The 21,816-nt window shown below is 41.1% G+C and overlaps 1 protein-coding gene across 1 annotated transcript in view; it reads right to left on the reverse strand.

Annotated features, from left to right (window-relative positions):
• tmem102 (transmembrane protein 102) overlaps positions 1–17,019 on the reverse strand; it is a 33,643-nt gene extending 16,624 nt beyond the window's left edge. The window contains exons 1-3 of the mRNA XM_046064904.1: positions 16,536–17,019; positions 15,031–15,242; positions 163–501 (exon numbers count right to left, since the gene is read on the reverse strand). Of these exons, the coding sequence (XP_045920860.1) occupies positions 163–501; positions 15,031–15,232 (541 nt within the window). The 5' untranslated portion in view covers positions 15,233–15,242; positions 16,536–17,019. The remainder of the gene's footprint in view (positions 1–162; positions 502–15,030; positions 15,243–16,535) is intronic.
• Between the last annotated feature and the right edge of the window lie 4,797 nt (positions 17,020–21,816).

Consider the following 21,816-nt stretch of genomic DNA (forward strand, 5'->3'; position numbering starts at 1 on the left):
CCCCTTTTTTCCCCCCTTTCTATACTAACCCCACTGCTCTTCTTTCTGTTCTCACTTCCTCCATTCTTATTTTGTTCTCCCCCTTCCTCTTCCTCCTCACCAATTTCTCCATCACAGGTCTTCCTCTGTCCTTGCAATGATTATCCTAATTTTTCTACTTACTCAGTTCTCCCTCTTCCTCCTCATCCTCCTCATCGGGAAGTCCAATCTCCTCCTGGCAGCAAATGCTCCAGCGGGACAGAATATTGGAGTCGCAGAGGCGAAGGCTGAGCCACGAGTGGCAGGGAGGGGAGTGCCTCATGTCCAGGGTGACAGGCTGGTTGCGGTCGTGGAGCTTGAGAGCGGGCACCAGCAGGGTGAAGTCCAGGTCAAAGTCGGCCCCTTTGACGTAGTCCCCCAAGTCCTCAGGGTTTAGGTCCAAGACTCCTTCCCGGGCCCCACCTGACAGCAGCAGGTACTCGTTGGCCACCGGGAGGCGCTGGTCTACCTTCTGGACTAAGCCTGAATTGGGTTGGGGGTGAGGAAGAGACCCAAAAAAAATGAAAAAAATAAAATAAAATAAAAATCAATCACACTCAGCAAAAATTCATATTCAGAGCCACTGGTATGTGTGGAAATGTGTTTCCTCCGGCAGAACTGATGCGAGGAGCAATGAGCTGAAAGGTTTCGAGAAGTGTTCCCTCCCGCTCACAGATGCACACATTTAAAATGCATTTCATATTCAGACGCACGGACAAGCTCATGAGTATGCACGCCGGCTCTGACGAAACGCACTGGGACAGAAAACAGCAGGTCTGCGAGGAACATTTCCGGCCTAGTTTGCTTTGAGAGGTAATGCATATATTTATGAGTCTGCTCTGCAGTAATTGACAAAAGAAGGAGTGCAAAATTAACAGCCACCTCAGCGACCACTGAGTTAGACACTAATGATAATTTCAAAGGCTCGCCTACATGTGTGCACTCAGGCCAAGCCTTCATTCCAGCTTCCATGCACGGTGTACTCTCTACAAACACAATGCATCCACACCTCAACTGATAAGAGGGATTTCAGAGGCTGCGTTAAGACTTTCTCGTTGTCGGTCCTTTTGACAGACAAGGTGTCAAATTTCCGTCTTAATCTCTCATTACCTGTCATTTAAATTGGAATTAATAACAAATAGGCAATTTAATAGCATTTCATTTTTAAAAACAAACCATAATAACATTTACAGGGTTGCAAACTCCTCAGCGGTGACAAAAATCTGCCCCTTACGGTAAAAAGACAGACGGCCTTCAGATTTTTCCAACATTGTTAAAAAAATTCCGTCAATGATCGGGCAACGCGACCCTGGAGCGATTTCTCCTGTTATAGATCAGCGGGGAACAGGCAAAGGGAAATTACTTATTACAATGTGGGTCATATTTTTGTAGTTTGGTTAGTTAATTGATGAGGTCTGGGAGCATGGCAATATCACTAAAAGGAAGCCTGATGGGGCAAGAAATACGAGCAATCAGACGACCATCTTATTATATTCTCATTATATTTTAGGCCAGGCTGTACTATCACTTTCCACAGTGCTAAAAATCATTGCACACTCTCCTCCCTTTACATTTTATACGAGGAAAACTCAAGCCTCCAAATCCCTTTATGACTACTTAGCTGTGTTGTAAACTTCCCAGGCTCTGGGCCCATGGGGGTCGCAGTACTGGAGTCAAGTAAATTATGTTTTGCAGGCCTAAAAGAGCAACTAAGAAAGGTTTGATCCTACGGCCAAACCTGTGCCAGTCAAGAGCTGACTGCTTGCTACTATAGGTCAAAGGTAAAGCATGGACATTTAGAAGCCCTGCGGAGAGACTGCGAGAGCCTGAGCTCAAGTTTTATCCCCCGCAGAGCAGTTAAGTGGCTGCAGAAAGCTGAAACAGGGGCATCAGACCGAGCCGGCAGGCCATGGCTGGGGGCACAAAGCTCCTAACATGATTCCCCTCATCCAATTATATGGGCACACAACCTTGGTGGCATGTTTTCAAGTAGAGGCGTGTGTGTATCCGAGCATGTGTTTGGATGTGAAAAAAAAGTGAGTGTGAGTCATAAGCAAAATGCCAAAAGGTAGAAAAGAAAGGACAAAGCCACTTATAGTCACAAAGCAGCATCAGTAGAAAGGTTTTGGAAATTTAAAGTGAAGAAAAACACTATTGAATATGAGACAGCTGATTTGGCTGTTTTACTCTTACTTCATCCTTGTGAGTAGTACTTAAAGTATCCATGTTGATAAGTTATGACAAACACATAACGGTGAACAGCATCCAACTCACAGAATCCCACACAATCATTTGCTCCTTGATATCTAAGGTAGAGCAGTTTAAAGGAATATGAAAAACAGGTGGAAAACAGAAGGGGAAAACACCCAGAGACTGAAAATGAACGAGCGACTGAAGTGGGAGTCAAAGTCAAATGTGCTGACGAAGTACTCTCTGGTGCTTTGCTTTGAAGAGGAGCAAAATTAAAGAGCCTCATTTGACGCGACCACTGGGGGAGTAGTTGAAGAGAAGAAGAAAAATAAAGTATGTGACAGCGCATCTTAGGATTTTCAGATTTCTCAGCAGAATCCACTCAGAATCCACTCAACTCCTTCTACGACTACTGCAGCTCAGTCTTTGGCTGGGAGGTCCCACTGCACTTGATCCAGAGCGCTGCAGTTCCTCAAGATCTTCAGACTTTCAACTCTCCCATGGCATCTGCAGGAGTTCTTGGTAGCATCCAAAGTCAAAGATCAGGATTCATATGTAGAAAATGAGTTTCTTGTGTACACTAGGCTTGGGTGCTATCATGGTTATTATGTTACACCAGGGTATCTAGAAATCCTGAAGGTATGATTTTCAAAACCATCAAAAACACAGACGTTCCTCTTTCTATATGGAAATGCTGCATTGAGATGATGCATTAGCGGCTTGAAACTGCCTGACATAATCTGCAACACAACCATGTGATTACATTTAGAGCTAAACTTCACTGCTCACCTTTTCCTCTGCTCCGCCGCTTTCACCTGCCGCCCACTCACTTTCACTCAACCACACACCCACTACGCTCACAAAAAGGAGCAACTCGCCGGTGACTGCGAGTGGTGGAATAACGGGCTCTAATTTTATTGTAATGGGACTACATATAACCTTCCTCAATAACTGCAAGTCTCTTTCTTTCAGCCATGTCTGAACTAGATTTAATAAGCATTTTTTCCCCCCAACAGCATTCAAGATATTCTACATGACACAAAAAAGTAACTACTAAAGCAGTAGCCTATTATAAGTAACTCATCTCTCCTCTATCTGATGTGCATGCAAATTGCAAAACAAATTACGACCAACTGATTATCAGAACTTAAAATCTGTTAGACTGGAAAGAAAGAGAAAAAAAGGGGAGAAGGATGGGCAGATCAAAGAGTAGAAGAGAGAGGAAAAGACAGCATCAGAGGGAGGAACGGATCAGTCGCCAACCAAAAGGGGCAACGGGTTTGAAGCTGCAACTCCTCTGATTTGTTTGGTTTTATCTGCCACTGATGAATTGGGTCAAATAGGCGAGGAGAAGAGGAAAAAAAAGAGCAATGAAAAAGAGAATAAAGAGCATCTTTTCACTGCAGCAGGGGCTTCAGTTGGAGAGAGGAGCATAGGGGAGAAACTATGATTTAGCGAGGCTTCTTCTTCCTTCTCCACACTGGCTGCAGGACGTTTGAGGTTGCTCAAAGGAACACAATCTACTTTCTAATCCAAGCTCTCAAATCGACCGTCGCACGCTGCTTTACTGGGCAACTGCCAGGGAGCACTCGCACACGCATGGATGCGCACATGAACACACCAGAACATACATGCCTATAGACACAGAGTCTGAGAATAGAGCTGCAATGGAGACAGTCTAGGCTGGTTTCACAGCCACGGATTAAACCTAATCCTATAAGAAATGTCTTTGAATGTAGATTTACATTAGAGGGAAGATTTTTCGATAAGAGCTATTTTCAGACTAGACACAGTTCCAATGTCTGTGTAATGACTACGTGATGGCTATAGTGGTAATAGTAAAGCCTACCTACCTGCATGCCAAGCTTTGACACACTACTGTAAGCCCTGAAGCTGATACGGTGTCTCAATCAGGTTTTTTTTTTTTTTTAAACTTAAACAACCACGGTAAAATCGTGAACCAAACTTTCAAGGTTAAATATACGTGTGCTGCAATCAAGGAGCAATCATGCTGTTGCTAGAGTCTTTGAAATGACCTGCTCCTGGAGATGAGGCTGGGAAGAAAAAATTCAATATCTGATTTTAACATCAATCAATGATCACAACTTTAATCCTGGGAGATAACTATGATTACTATAAACAAACAGCAGGAAGATCTGCAGCCAAGGCCGACCTATGCACTGCATTTTATTTTAGGAAATGTACAAAAATTTAAACAGACACAGTTTTACTATGGTACAGTATAAAGGAAAGCAAAAGGGAAGGCAGCACATGCAACAACCTTTGACAAAGATGAATGAGGTTTTGGGTAAATATGGTCCGAACCTTAAGAAAGAAACAAATTTTTATATAGCAGGGCTTCCCTTCCAATATATTTGCGGAGCAGGCCAACTCTCAAGTCTCTGCCCTGCCTCAAAATCAAAAAAAAATACATCATGAAAATGTCATGATTTAAAAACTAATTTAGGATGATTTCAAAATCAATAGATCATTTATTTGCACAAGATTTGTAATTTGTCATCTGTCCTGGGAGTTTAACAGTGCAGCATGGCCTCACATATTAAACAGCTATCTGACTGTCAGGGCCCTGGTGCTCATTAGTGCTTTATCTTGAAGTTGGTTTTACGATGGTTTACTAGTATAGTATAATATTTGTATAATTGTACTTTCCTGAAAAGCACTTGCACAGATATTCAAACACACACTATACCAAATATACATACTATCCTATCCTCACAGATGCATTCGGACATGCCGGTTTTCAAAATGAAGCTACAGTGTGACGCTGCTGAGAAATACCCCTGAAGCAGAGCAGCGGCATCCTGGGAATGACGTCCTCAGTCATCACAGCCCGAGCAGAGCGAGAATATTCTGCCACACACCTCTAGTTTGATAGACTCCAAAAATAGCTCTGTAAATCTCTCTGGAAAATGGGATTCCTCTAAATAAGCCGATGACTTCCATGTGCTGCTGCTGCTGCTGAAAGAGAGGGAAAGGGTGTGAAACTAGGCTTCACTAACAACTGAGATGTAGGCAAAGCATGTAATCAAGTTCTTTTGTATTTATTTTTGACGATTTTATTTATCCACAGTTGGCTGTCTTACATTCATGCAGTTCCGCTCACTCACACCTGGGAAGTGTCTGAGAGAGCTGAACATCCCCTGTACACTTATGCTTAGTGTTGCTTCATTCACTGCTACCAGGCTGAAAAAAACAGCGATTTTCAGTTTCCTGTTCACATATTCAACCATCTACAGAGGAAAGATGGCTGGCATTTAACCTTCTACCACCCACTGTTGAGCCTGCGGGACACAACCATTACAACCCTAACTGACTATGGATAATCATATGAACATGTAATATAAAATAGATAGATTGAACTGGTCATTTTCAAATAGAGTGGTAAAAAATAACCCAGGTACATGGTACACAACTGAAGTCTCTCTACCTGCAAAGCAGTCTGGCTGTCCAACAAAGTAAAGTCCAATACTCTAAATAAGCTACAACCTGCAGACGGTTCCCTTAGTTTATCATAGGATAAAAACTAGAGCCTGGCTAGTGTGGCTCTGTCAACAACCAGCACCTCTAAAGTTCACAAACTGACACAATCATAGCGCAGTACAGGACTCGCTCTAACTGAGGTCCCACACTTTCATGGCTGCGCTCCATTGACATGTATGCAAAAGGCGTCGTTTTCTAGATTTTTCCAAGATATGTTCAAACGCTGTTCCTGGGGCACTTGTAATAGTTACAGTCCCTACCCAGAGAGGTTGAAAGGAGAAGTACGATTTATCCCCTTTCTAAAACCTAAAACAAATCCAGAAAAATGTAGGCTGTGGATTGTTCCTAATGTGATGTTAGTTAGCTAACGCTGCTAAACCTACTACTAAATGTGAATGTAATACAATTTCAACAATTCAAAAGGATAATTAAAAACGTAATCAATATCAATGAATTTGATCTATCACGCAAAAAGCATTTGGAAATATATTTATGCGAACAATTTACAATAAATATAAACATATAAAAGTAGGATATTATGGATTATACGCTAGACTATTTTTTGGCTGGGAGCAGTGACTTTCTGGACTTACCACGAGGTTGCCAGGTAACCAGCGGAGACTGACGCCTTGCTTTCAGTCTTTATGCTAAGATAAGCGTCTCAAACTGTAGTTTCATATTTAACAGACAGATAATGAGTGGTATCAATCCTCTCACCTGCCTCTTGGCAAGATAGCAAATAAAACTTTTTTCTTAAGCGTTTTGCAATTCCTTTAAAAACTGTTTGTCCAAATTCATTGCAAGGGTCCTACGATTATAAATGGTCTAATTTTTTATAGTTTAGACAAACCGCCCTTAAAAGGGGGATGTTCCAGACTGCTGAAACATCAGGCTAAATGTTGTATCCGTGTATGCCTTCTGACTGGTTTTGCAAAGATGTGTTCCCTCAGCGCTTTCCTACAAACTGTGTTTACAAAAGCACAGCCTGAACATGTCTGCTCAGTTTCCTAGGCTCCTTCCTCATGCAATCATGGTTCAAAAGTGTCAATGTGTCAATTAGTGACAGAATATTAATTTCAAATGTTGATGCTTTCAAGAGATTAACTATCGAGTAACTCCACTGAAACAGTCATGTTCTTGAAAAAAAACAAGCACCTTGGTGCAGCAGTTGCTGAAGGAGGGAATGTCATCTGCATCAAAATGATGTTCACATCACTCTACCTCTGTGTGACATTTCTGTTGTTTTAGACAATAAAACTAATACAGCAGCAGAGCGTGCCATAACAATAATCTTATAAGCAGACTCATCCCAAAAGGAGCAATTCAATCCGTGACAAATGATTCCTGACTACTGTAGTCTCGACCGGATGTTATCAGCGCTGTTCAAACGGCACTTCTTGCAGCCTCACCTCGCAGGCTAATAGCAGGATTAATCCCAGACAACCCAGCCGCTGAAAGGTGAGCCGTCCCGCCAGTTCACGAGATTAGCTCAAAAATAGGCCTTTTAAAGAGGGGCTGCGTCAGACTGAGCCAGGTGTGTGTATGCCTGTGCATGAATGTGTTTAATACAACAAACAGGGCTCAGAGTGGTGACAGACATAGTGTGTCTAAACCAGCTGCAGAGACAGGGGAAGCAGCAGCAAGCTGTCAGTGTCTTCCAGCTCTTCACTGCCGCTTTGATGCCTGTTACACTCAGATACCATGTCCCACTAAATGACAGGCAATTATCACTGAAAGGAAAGAGTCCCACTGCAGGTTAACCTTTACGTGTTAGGTCAGCAGGGTAGCCTAGACATTTGAGAAACCATGTAATACTGATCCTGGACTTTGATCAATATGAGATCAATTAAATCTCACGTTAACTAAATATTCAGTGATCAACTCATAACCTTCCATTTGCCCCAGTTATACAAAATCGGGAAGCAGAGCAGCTAGAAAACTTGCAGATCACAGGGAACATAACTTTCTAGCATACCGTTACAAAATGTATCTTTTGTTTTATTAGGTTCAAGATAAAAAGGACATGCCAACTATTGTATTTTACCTGCCTTTATTATTTAGAAAAGTGACCAATTCAGTGTCTGTCTGTCTGCCTGCCTGCCTGCCTGCTGCTAGCAAGACTGGTGAGCAAAGTACTGCAATTTCATTAAAATGTCTAACTGTTCAAAGTGCGAGGTGTTAAAAAAGTGTAACTGAGGTCCATGGCCAGTTTTATTTGATCTTTTGTGAGAAACTTTTTGTGTTTTGTTTTTTCTTGAGTTGCAGTACTAGAGAAACAAATATGTGAAGTACCAATGGCACTCTTTAGTTCATTTATGATTTGCTGTTTGCTTAAGAAGAACCAAAGAAATAAAATCTAACTCTGTACCATAGTGAGTTGCATAGCATCATATTCTTTTGCATCGCAACAGGGCTGAATTACAGCATACCACAAGTTGCCAATGCATCAAGATGCATATCGCATTGGCCACAGTGATGGAGATGCACGATAAACATTAAAACTCATTTTGCTGTTCAAAATAGAAAGGAAAACAAGCACAAAAACAAGTTCAAGCTCGGCCTTTTCTTTTTTTTTTACCTCAGCAGCAGTTTTGACCATGTTCTCATGTTTCAAAGTAATATTTTTGGGTCTACCCAGGTACGTTAGGGTATTGCAGAAATCATACATTCTGTATTAAAGGCTTAGTCACTCTGTCTATTAGTTCACAATTTAAATATGTTGCTATTTGAAATCAATACGTTCAAAAAAAAAAAAAAGATGAAGTCAGTTTGTGCCCCCCAACATTCCTAGATAGATTATGAAGAAAGATTTTAAGGATAACTGAAAAGTGTCAGCCTGTGAGTGACGAGGCGTCATTTTATTTTTTCCCCCAGCAATTCAGACAGCTATAGCCTGCACACAAGGTACTGTTATCAGTTGACAGCTTCAACTGAAATGATCTCTCCCCCTTCTCCTCAGGAATACTTAAAGTGGGATTATAAAAAAAGCAGGAAACTCAACGTCAGCCTTGGTTATTAAAATGAGCAGCACGGGAGATGATGTGTCACACAATGTCAAAACACGTCTTACGAACATGCCAACCTGTGTAAGTCATATTTAATTAGACACCAAGAAAGACACTTTAATGAATGATGTGATGTCTGTCTGTGGCCAAGTTCAGTCACAGGACACTGTGTTTAAATCACCGTCGGTGACAGTTGTCTAACAGAGGTTGTGAACTGAGGTAAATTAACATCAACTAAAGTGTGTTTTGCATTCATTTCCAGTGCCAGCTTCCCAACAATCAAGAATTAATGCTGCAAATTGCCAAAAAAGGTGTCAGTGAGCAACAATGACCAACATTTATGGCAGGCAAGGCGCATCTCATCTGTGCTGCTTGGCACTGGGGTGTCGGCGCTGCTGAAAACTGAACGGAAGCAAAGCCTAGCTACATGAAGACAAACTGTCAAATCCAAAATGGCATTAACAGAGAATTATTCAGCCAGATCAGCCATGTGGCTCCCCGATCCCAAGCACACACTGAAAACTGAAGTGCAGGAAGTCACAGAAGTGGAAAACGGCATCCAGCTGTGAATCAGTCACAGAAGTCCAGCAGTGTTACTAGGCTGGACTGAGATACTGGCTGGCCACGGTGATGATCCAGCAGCCAGCAGCTAGCTTGTCTAAGTGAGCTGCATTCCCAAAGGGCATAAAGTTACCACTCTGACCCCACCACCCCTTCTCAATATTAAAGCCTACAATGCACAGTAAAACCCTGTGCTCCATTCTGACTGACATGTGGGTTTTTACAACTAAACAAACAGACAATAACCAACCTGCGCAGGAATTTTGTTCACCTTCATTTGCAGATTCTTGCAATTTTGTCTAAAGACATATACAGCCACACCATTCTATACCAAGCCGGCTACAGCTTTTATATCTCTGTTGGTATAAGGTCAGTGCTGCAACGTTTCATATCAATAAGCAGCTTTAGTGTAATATTTGAATCATGTTTTTACATTAATGATTAAGTATGTTGATTCATCAGGCATTCATTTCAAAATCTAGTAAATAAAAAGGTTTGTAAAATGTATCTCCATGTTTTGCAACAACTGCAATCAGTCAATACAGTCTCTTTGAGCTACAACAATAACAGAACACGGACAGGCTTTGATTTTCTGGCTTTTGTTTTTTAATTTTTCATCACAGCTCAGGGTGAACTTCTGACTGGGGCCTCTTTTGACCTGGAAGAAAACCAGCTCAGGTGCTGATCCCCCTTCTCTGTCTAACCGCCTCCACTTATCACTGTTCAAGTCCAAACGTGCATCGAGCTAAGTGGCCTAAGTGGGAAGAACAGTGGAAAACAAAAGGGGCTGATGTAAGAAGCCCAACAGGAAGGCAAGAAGTAGAGGTCACTGTGGTACAGAGAGAAGATCTGGTACACTGAATAAAGAGAAAAACTCAGTTAGGAGTAGTGATCGACCAATATGGGTTTTTCAATGGCAGATATTTAGAGAGCAGGGCGGTCGATGGCTGGTATTTAATGCCCATATCAAAAGAAAGAAATGTCATTATTCAATGCAGAACACGATCTAATATACATTGTTGTCTTAGCCAGTAAGAAAGAATTTTTATCAATTAATTATAATAGAAAAGTACTAGGGGTGTGGCGACATCTCATTCCACGAGATCTCCTGAGATTAGAATGTGACAAGATTTCTCGTCAGGTTAAAAGCTGTCTCACGCAGTTGACATTGTCCACACACCAATTTTCTCTAGCAGTGAAAAACAAATGTAGAACCGTAAACGCTCCTAAATTTTTTCATGTAGGAGCACATGTGCTCCTTGGGAAAAAGCTTAGTGTAGAGCCTTGCCGCAGACATTTTTTGTGTATCAGCGTCATGAGTGCAGGTATTGGTTAATGCCGATTAGCTCAAAATGTCAGATATAGTGAGGAGCATGGTCATAACTTACTTTTCTCTTCAACATGTATCAGGTTTATTTTCACACATAAAAATGTCTAAATCTGAGCCGAGACACAACAGCACTCATGAAGCGCTCTTGAATTTGGATCAAAAGTATCCATTTTCTTCATCAGGGGGGAGATAAACTCTGAACTGAACTCTTTCAAGCTGGCTGGAAAACTTTAAGATCTGAAAAGTCGGGTTAGGGTATGTCTGGGCCTAGCACCAGATCGTCTGCTTCGCAGGCAGTGTGGATTTATTTCTGCCTTCATCACACTTTTGTTTTTCAAACGATTTATACAGTAGACCCCGCCATGCTTGCCTGAAGGCAAACAACAGTGTTTACTCAAACGCAGGGTAAATAAGAGCCTCTTCCCGGATCTGTCAGGCTGTGAAGAAATTCACTGGGTGCACTTGTGAGTATGTGTTTGCGAGTTTAATCCCTTTTCTTTTCCCCCTTTCTCTGGCAGCGTGCAAAGCCGAGTGAGGAGCCCTCTGCAGCTCAAACTTTATAAAAACAAAAAAAGCCACAGCCGCTCACACTCAGCATCCATGCACACCCCTATGCAGCTATGACACGCCTCCTCCCCCAGAAGTAACAAGGCCGCTCTATCATGAGGAAATTTGCTTTTCTGTGCTGCCTTTCATCTGCCACGGGGACTCGGGATAGGCATAGAGCTCCTAATACAGCTACCACAGCGTACTTAACTTTGAATTCCTGGAATCCAAAACAACCCGTCTCCCTCAGCTGAAGGCGCCAAACTTTTCCTTTTCAGTCAGAGTTGTCACAGCGGGGGAGGCGAGGCACAGGGTATGAAAATACCAGCAAACCATTGGTGATTATGCCAGAGAGAGCAGGCTCAAAACTGGAAAAAAGTTAGAGATTCTCAACTAAGAGAGTGGGAGCAGACAAAAAGGCAGAAAAACTGTGAGAAAAAGTTTAGGCAGAGACGGGAATCTCTGTGGAATGTGCCGATAACAGTAAAATGAGTAAAAACAGTCCTGGGTGCCATTTTGATTTGTGTGATTTCTCCCTGGGCAAGATAGCCGGTTTGATTAAGCCATTTTGAAATCTACAGGCACTGCCTGTCAACCAATGCTACTAATTTGACAGTAATAGTGAAACTGAGTGCTGTGGGCTGAGCACAATGCAATGTTTTTCGCCGTGGCTGATTCTTACACACTGACAAGAGGACAACTGGGAAATAACAACAAAGGAGTGAGTCAAGTGAGAAGCTAGAAAAGAAATGGACACAAGTTTCAGGGTGCTGGCCTCCCATGTTTTGTTTCCACAGTACATGGACAGGCTGATAGTGACATGAGAGAACAGGGGTGGCAGGGGACAGCAGGGAGGGGGGAGAGTGCCACCTATTGGACAAACAAACACTCTTCACTCTTTACTCACATCTGACAATGAAAAAAAAACAAAAAAACAATCCATTTGATACAGCTCCACGTCTCATTTTGCAAACTCGTCTCTCACTAGTTCAGGTTATGCATGAAAGTCAGTCAGCGTGGATTACAGCGAGAGTAGAGCAGCACCCACCATGAATAATAATCCCAATCAAATTTGCATTTTTAAAAGACACCAAATATTCACATTTCAAATAATTACATCGAGGCGGCCCCAAATGATAAGCCCTTTCATTTTGTATAGAAGACAAGACAGGAAAAAAACATGTGATAATAATGTCAGGGGATTCAACTGAAGATATTGCACCTGGCCCGTCATTTCAATGCACACAAAGTGTTGATTGTGTTTGTCACACATGCCGTCTCACAACCGGAGTCATAAAGTGGGTCTGCAAAAGAGAAAACGTCTCATCCCGTTTAAATTCGATTTTTGCAGCTATGTCCTTTTTGCCTAAATTAAATTTGGCGTAGCTTTTCTCCAGACTGCAAGTAAGAAATCAAAAAGAACCTCTATGATGCCTACAATTGAAGTCTAAGACTAAAGTCTCTAAATATCTTGTGTAGGTGATTCAAACTTTTTTTTTACGCTGCATTGTGGTTTAAAACCTTCCTGCCAGCTCAGTCCTGCTGGTTGTTGCCCACTTCTGTCTGACGAACCATTGACCAGACTTTCTATCAAATCCAAACAAAATCACTTTAAGATTGAAATACAAAGCTGCATGTGAGGGCGCCTCCAGAGAAAGCAGGACTTGTCAACGTCAGACCTTTTGCTTCCTTGTTCCCTTTGGTATCAATTTGCATAAAGCACAATGTTTTTTATATATTTCATGCCTTCCAGTAAAAGCTCCTGATACGCCAGGGTTTTCCCTGGCTCACAATGGGCCTTTGGGGGGTGACTTCAAGCGACAGTAAGCATGATCGGTACGTGTACAGTAAAGGCAATGAGTTACCTTATGACCAAAATCTATGCAGTTTCTTGTTATTTCTGACCATTTTATAAACACAATATATCCACAACCAGGAGGAGTAAAGTTAGTTTATTAATAAATATTATAACATTAAATAGAAAGTATAATGTTAGTTAATATATTTACAGATTACACTTTTTGGATAATCTGCCTGAAGATAGTTTATCAGTTGAGATTCAGCTGTTTCACAAAAAAGTCATTAAATTATTATGCAAGAAAAATGCTCTACATGGTGGTTAGTCTCTCATTTGTTTAGGCAAAGTGCTAACTTCAATACGTCAAAAATAAAAACCGTGCATACAGAATGAGTTTAACATTTCTCAAGTTTGCTGTAGTGCTTCAACTTTTTTTTAAATGTCCCGCCTACACCAGACTGTGATTGGTAAGTTCACAAGTTTGACGAGCAACTAACGCACACAGCTGCATGAAAGGCTCCAGATCTCCCTGCTGAGATTAGCAGGCAGGAGAGAATGGGAACAGGTGAGCGTCGTGCAGTGCCCAGAGAACCTGATCTGGAGATGGCAGAGAAGAGTGCCGGTATGCCAAAGAGTAAAATGTAAAAGAGACAGTTTTGGTGAATACCGGCTCACTTCAAGCACAAACAGCTTTTATATTGTGAGAAATAACTGGAAGTCATCTCTCTGGTTAATAAATCCAGCGCAAGCTGCATGTGTAAAATACAGCAGCTGTGGATGAGAGGAGAGGTGGAGTCGAGACGTCATATTTAAGTTTCTGTTCTGCTTGCTCAACAGTTGTTTGATAAATGGCTGTTGAAACACATTCGGAGAATATTTGACACGCTTTTTGTTTTTTCCAATTCTGATCATTTTGGCGCTGGTGATTTTCCTTTGGCGCTTGCTAAAACCTCTTTGGGGGGGTGCCAAAAATTCCTCTAAGCAGGAACCCTGTACACTAAATATTCTATTGGAAACTTACTGACGTTGCCTCTACCACTGCAACACCATTTGAATATACAGAGACATGTATACTAGTAAAAATAGCATGACAACAAAGATATACAGTACACGACACTATGGATTTGGTTTAACAAATTGTTCCGGTATGAAAATCATTTTAATCATCATGCCATAAAATGTACTGTTAGCACAAGCAGAGCTCACTGCATGTTAACACATGTTCAGTAGCAATAAGTACTGGGCAGCTGAAAGGTGAGAATGTGTCTTATAGTGTGTGAGTGGTGGAGCAGGGCGTTCCTAGGAAAGCTCATTCATTGCTCACTGCTCTCAGTGGCACTACCCTGGGTAAACAAAGGGGGAAAGATAGGCACTACACTCTTCCTTTTCTCATACTCTAAAACAGTGGTGAAGAATAGACAGCGGCGAAGGCAAGATCATAAAGTGAAGAAACGTGGTTGAGTGTCATCTGTGTTAAGATGGGGCAAACACACATTTCATGATCTAGTATGTGATATCAAGCTGAAAACATTCCTCCCCCAAAAAATTGCAAAGTTATACAGCTGCTGTCATAAGAAAGAGGTTCACTCACATTCACATAGAAAATATACACCCACAGATACTCCACCTGTGCGTGCAGTGTGATATGGTTATAACTTCCGACAAGTACTTAGTTGTATTAATAGTTAATTGAACTTCAGGCAATAAATGAGTACTAACCCAGGGGCTTGTACTGCTTTAAAGTCACATTCTATTAAACTTACAAAGGAAAATATTACATACAGTAACATATTGTTACCTGCACATCTATCACAGCTGGTAACTAAAGCGATTTAGTTTCTAACACCAAGTAAGAAATTACAATTATTAAGTTGTGAATGGACACTGGGAAACTATCTTTCCTGCGTTAGCATTCCTCCCTCATCATCATAATCATGTCACGCCAAACTAAAGTAAAAGCTTCCTATGATAGCCTTCACCGTTGTAGTTCAGTATTAAAAATTCAGTTTGAGGACTGAAAACAAGAAACTTTTTGGGCTAAACTGCGTTATTAACCCGTGTATTTTTTTTTGCAGACATACCTAGCATGTTGAAGATAAAGTCCTTGGCAGTGTGGACCTCTAAGGCGGTCTGGTCTCCAAACTCTCCCTGTTCCACAAGTACCAGCTCCGACACCTGGGCTGACAGCTGTTCCAGAGTGGCCCCTGACCGAAAGTCCACCTCTGATAGCTTCTTGGCGGGGGCTGGGGAGCGCGGCGCCACCGCACTCATCAGGGACTCCATCTATACAACCCTGTGGGGTGAGGACGAGGGAAGAGAAAGGTTTGTAGGTTTGTACATCACATCAGCTCTGTTTCCATGCTTAAAACAGTCAATATGGGTCCACTGAGGGGTGAATTATGCTGCCATAGTGCCAAATTTAACTATAATTTTGAGGTTTACAATGTAAGACCCTAGAACAAAACACAGAGTTAGATTTGATCGGTTTTCAGGATATGTCCCACAGCATGTTTTCATTGCTGTATAATGCTCGACTTGTTTTCACCAACCTCATGCGAATCATGAGCCTTTGTGGGGCAATCCCAGAGGAACATATGATATCAGGGGACAACCAACTTTAACTTTAATAGCAGAAAGTGTGATGGGTAGCAATGACAGCTTTGAACAACATCCAGTTATTCCACCTGATGCTAGGTAATAAGAGCATGTTTTACTCCACTATTGTAGGTTGCCTAGCCTAACCTGTTGTAAGAGAATTTGTAAAAACATAACTTTCAGTTGTTACACCCTTGCACTGATTTAAATCACAGTCTTTCTCAAAAATAAACCTGCAAACTAAGCAGGTAGTTGAATAAAAAGGTTTTTGACATTTCTTCTGTTTTACATGTAATGTTATCCTAGCACGTATCCAAGTGAGATACCTGGGTGGTGCCATTAGAAACGGGTTAAAAATATGCTTTAACTTACTGTGGACAGGACGGAATGTTTTGCATAACGTTACCAGAGTCTATAAAGACTTAACTTAAAGCAACACGGCTGAATGGCTGTTAACATGTTCAACGTTAAAATACTTATATAAAACAGTGTGCCCTAAAATTGACAAGCCAAAAACTTATCATGTAAATAAAGCTAAGCCTAGTGCAATGAAAACACGGCCTTTGCCCTAACAAACTAACTAGGTCAAGCTCTCCTGCTTCTAGCAGCTAAGCTAATAGCCGAGCAAATTAGCCAGCCTGTCGTCTCACAGCTAACATTAGCTAGTTAATTAATGTTAGATAGCTCGCGATATATTACAAATTAGCCCGGGCGGCATTATAGTTTCTATGACTGCTGTGTAAAGGTATTGTTACTACACCATATGACCTGCAGTAATAAGGTCTGTGTGTTAACGTTTCCTCGCCCACAGTCAGCTAATTTCTTTTATTAGCCAATATTAGCCAACTAGCTTTATGAAATTAGCATGCTAGCCAACATGACAGGTAGGGACAGTGAAGATAAGAGCAGCGACACACACACGCACAAACACATAACGTTATTCACACTAACATCTACACGCGCACACACACACGCACACGCATGCACTCACATGCACTCCACTTGGGTCCCGTTAGCTTGCGAGTCGCGGATCACAGCGAAAATCATTAGCTATCTGGCTAATGCTGTCAAACATAACAAACCGACCCTTTACACAGTGATACGAGGGAGTTTCTTCGCTATCTTCTACGTTTACTGTTATTGTGATCCCTGTACTTCAGTCCGCCTTCTTTAGCTGTCATTTCCAACAGGTCCCAGGCGCCACCTTCCCCCCGGCAACAACGTCCCAGAAATCATGGTCCTCCTGTGAGGATCCAGGGATTAGCAGCACGCACGCCCCACATTACAAAACTACAAACGGATTTGTGAGGTCAGGTTTATGATTAAAATTGTGTCCCCGTAAAGAAGATAAGACTATGCTGAGGTTTAGTAGTAGCAGGGCAGGGCGCTTTCACGACGCACAGCCAGTGTTTCCATGCAAGAGCATGGGAGCAGTCCCTTGTAAGTCCAACAGCAGTGGTGTCCTTGCACCAGCGCTGCATGTGCAAGTGGATACTGATTGTATTATATGCCCTCTGCTTGCCTATTTGTTAATAATGCTTGTTGATAGAGGTAACTCTAGATTATGTATTGTGAATTGCTACACTTTTCCATGTAAAAAGATCCTCCTATGATAATATTTTGAATTAAGTGTGGTATTTTATAGTTATCTAATGTGTATAGTTACAGCTTCTAACTGCGAATTCACACAGAGGTGAATTTCAGACCAGTGTCAGTTTCATATAACCACACTTTATAGAAGCCATTACAGTTGTATATAAAGTGTCTCACATAATAAGCTAATGTATAATTGTTATTATCCAGCTGGGAGAGGACAGATAGTGGTAGTGGTTGGGGTTGTTGCATAATCTACATATTTTTGGACAAAGTTTCTAAAATAATACTAAACTAAATATACAAGTTGACGCTAATGAATTACTTTTTCATCTGTGGCCCTATGTTAGTACTCACTCATCAGTTATTTTAAGCAAGATTTATATTTTATTACTGTGGCAGTCAATCAAAATTTAACACAATACATTCTGCAATAAAGGCGTACTATGCTTTATTCAAAACTGATCTGTGCCTTGATGTGTCTTTGAGTATAATGATGAATAAAATGTATTATTATTTACATGAGGTTTTTGTTTAAAGGCCTGTACAATCCATTAATTGGTCATGTGACTTTACAAAATAATTATAAACTACAATAATGACCAAGTATTACAGCCATCTTTTTAATATACATATTTTTTACAAGATTCAACATATAAACTTCATTGATATATTAATCTTAATGTATTTGACCCCAAATTCCAACCTATTTTTTCAAAATGCAGTACAACCATATATCTGTCTCTTAATAGTTATGAATAGCCCTAAAACATTTAGAAATAAATCAAAAACCATTCATTAGAAATGTAATCCACTAAACTCTACAAAAATAACTTTAATCCAGTTAATCATTTAACGCTGTCCAACATAGTGTCCACTTTAGAAATCCAACCCTATGAAGAGGGTATTCTTGCATTTTATTATTACATTTTCCTAAATTTAGTCAGTCAAATCAGTCACAATCTGCAGCAAACGTAAAGAATGCCAGACTTTTAGTCCCTGGTATGGCTCGAGCTCCTAAAAAACAAATGCTTCACTTCCCATCGTGCAACTTGATCCCTTCTTTCATCTTTCATTAGATCAGTTCCCTAACTTGTGGTCTGGACCCCAACAAGGGGTCCCAAGATTAATCTAAGGGGATTTATTACCTAGGATCACCTGGACGTTAACGTCTCTGACTTTTTCTCCAGTCTTTGCGTCTTTCTCGTGAAATAATTTATCATTTCACCTTGTTTGAATAGACAACATTTTTGGACTAAACCAAGACCTGCGACAAGTCGTCACAAGGTGATATCTCTTCTTATTAAGTGACCATAAGCAAGAACCACAGCATTGCCCCTCACTGACTTGTGAGTACCCTCATCTTTTAAACTCCACATCCGCTGTTTGTAACTCAGACTTTCTGTCAAGCCCAAACTGAGATAACATCAGGGGTTTGATTTAAGAAAGGTCCCTTTAGAAGACATCACAGAAGACAGATAACACACTGAATAGTACTCTTCATAACTACTGAACTGATATTCACGTGTTTCATGTGTTGAAATGAAGAGATGAAATTGGTTGGAATAATTGTTCTTGCTGAATGAAATAAAGTTTAAACTTCTTCTCGTACAGTGAAACTTTTTGTTGTTCTCCTGAGACACCCTGGGATCTCTGGCAGTTGTTCCCCACTGCATTGGGAACCACTTGCTATTTAATTTACGTGCATAAACGTCCTTGATAACACTCCAAATTACTCCTTCCCTACATCACTGCTAAACTTCTTTGGACTGACAGTGTCTGGAATAACCTGTCAGACCTCTCCCGTAGCCTGTCGATGGATCATTACAACCTCACACACTGTAATCTCACTGACTGTGAGAAGAACTGTCTGTATGGTGCAATTCGTTGTCTGATTCATCAGTCTATTCTGCGGTGGAACATTTATCAAGATAATGCTGTACCAAACTGCACCTAATGAGCAAGTTGAGGGAGTGACACTACCAGTCTGCCAAATTAGAGGTAAGAGACAACCCTGATCTTTAGCAGACACATGTGAGACACTTCAAAAATGAGGGCCCTGCCTCTTAAACTCGCTGCTTTTAACCCTTCCCCCGTTTCTTCGACTTGTTTTTACCTAGAAGGAGCAGAAATGAAAAAACTCTCTTGACGTTCCTCCATATATCACCCTTGTCTTCAATTGGTGTCAAGTCAGATGGAGTCTGAAATTGCAGGCATCTGGTGGAAATGGTTCAGGTCACGTGATGGTCTGATTTTCAAAGCTTCAATCTCAGATACCAAGTCAGCGCTTCTTCAGCAAAATGAGTAAAGGAAAAGTGATGAAATAATGTAAAAGAAATACTGAAGTACACCAATGTAGGTAAAATGAAAATAGGGAGAGGGAGGTGAAGGAACAGAAGGAAGAAAATAAGGATACAACTATGTTTTATTTTTGCCTTACGCACAAAGAGGAAGAAAGGAATATATCTCAAAAGCTCTAAAAGCTGGTTCATGTTATAATTTGAATCTTGTTCATCAAAATGAAACACATAAAACCCAATTTACAATGCTGTCTTCTCCAAACATTTTCAGCTATCATGCCCCAGGATAGTTTTTGAGGTTGTTTCATTTTCTTTATACTGCATATTTCCATCAGCCATGTGATATTTAAAACACCACAAAATATCTGCAACAACATTACAATTATTGTTTCAAAATTAGAGTTCACGCATTACAATATTTACTTATTAACACATAAAAGGGGTTCATAAGAAAAGTATGATTGAAGACACACAACACAACAACCAACATGATCTTAATCATCAATTTTTCAATACAAAAAGTAAATTCTTCATTCTTTCTACCTAATTTTTCAAAACAGTATAATCAAATTTCTTTGATCTTTAAAGCAAAAATCCCAAGTCTCAGTCTGAGGAATTTGCAGCTTTTCTTTGTTTTATGTGATAGTAAAATGCCTGTGGGGTTTTAGCCAAGCTAGCAGAGTGGCTTTAGGTATGGCAATGTTAATCTGTCAGTCTAGGTCCAGCGTGAAATGATCATTTTTGGATGAATTCCCCTAAAAGTTTGTACATTCTGTCGGGAAATTCGCGGTCTCTAGAGGACGAATCCAAATGACCGACATCACACACGCTATATATTTTCTTGTTTGTATAATAATGGATTAAAACATATATAGACATTGAGCATTAAGGAGGCTGAAAAATTATTGTGAGATTACTGAATAATAAAATTATTGCTATTTGCAGCCCCATGGAAAACGTCTGGTGAATAAAGCATGACAGATAGGTAAAGAATTGTGCAACATTTTTCATTTTAACTTTTATTGAAACACTTTGTCTGCACATTGCTTAGGGCCTGATCTCAAAGTTAGGGGGAAAATGCATGTTTTTCCAATAATTAGCACTGAACAGCATGTGCTGATATTACACTGTTATGGTCACAGGAGAAAAATTACTTTCAACTTGTATTCCCACTTGTAAACCCTCACACTGTCATTATAGACAGTTATCATTTATGCGGCATAACCCCAACCACTGCCACCATCTACCATCTCCCAGCTGTCTAATAACAATTCCCAGACATTACACAACTCTGTGAGATGGCTGCTTCAGATAGTGGTTATGGTGATGGTAAGAATGGCAGCTCCCCCTGGTGTCATCCCCTTAGCTCCCCTAATGCATGGCCATCATCAATGTGCTGCAGATTGAAGTGAAATGATTGGGTATAAAGCCGCAAGAAGGGGCCTGTAATGATGGGGCCTCAGTGTCCATTGAAGTGAAGGAGTAATCTATCTGAGGGTGTGATAGTGCTGACCATCGTGTAAGTGGCTTCTAAAGGTCAGCGAGTGGACCGGGATGTAGGAGCGCTTGGGAGGGCCATTATAGTCATTCTGTCTCACTGTGCGAGCTTCTGCCGCCTGATTGATACCTGAGAGAGGATTTGGCGCTGCTGCAGTGTGTATTATGCAGCATGCTCTTTGATATATTGCTTGTGTGCGTCTGTGGTTAGATATTGTCTGCTGGTCCGTGTAAATACGAAGGAGGAAGCTGTGGGTAACCATGTAAGATGGTCCGGGCAGAGTGTTTCATTCCACGTCCCCAGGAGAGGCTCTGGAGGAGCACGTCTTTTTTCCGCAGCCAGCCCATCAGCTCCTATAAGCTCTCTATCACCTTATTCGTCCACAACTGATGACTCTCACACAACCACTCTCTTCATCTTTGACCAAAACAGACTCAGACGAAGAAATCAATGGAACAAGGAGCCGTTCGCCCCACCGAAGGAGCTGATGTAATTAAATCCGTCTGCAGGGTAAGAGAAATAAAGCAGAGGAAAGCTTGTGAAGTGCAGGGAGAAGTCCCGGGGGGTATAATTAACAATATCTACCGTTAGTATGCCTCTTCTTTCTCTGATGCTCACAACAGTACAGACTGACGCAGAGGCAAAACCCCTGACAGACTTCCTGCCAGTGGGTTTGCTTCTGCAGACCATCATGCTTTTTCTTGTTGTTTTTTAAGTTTGTGTAATAACATTGACCTGGCTGAATTTACATCACCTGAATATCTTGCTCCTGAGCTCAAAGCAGAATTATCAGTGCTCATCATTACATTGTATATTGATAATCGTCACTTGTGAATTAACTGGACAGCTATGAGCTTACCCAGCATGTAAATGAAGCCACT

This window comes from Micropterus dolomieu, linkage group LG12 (assembly GCF_021292245.1).
Source record: "Micropterus dolomieu isolate WLL.071019.BEF.003 ecotype Adirondacks linkage group LG12, ASM2129224v1, whole genome shotgun sequence".
Lineage (NCBI taxonomy): Eukaryota > Metazoa > Chordata > Actinopteri > Centrarchiformes > Centrarchidae > Micropterus > Micropterus dolomieu.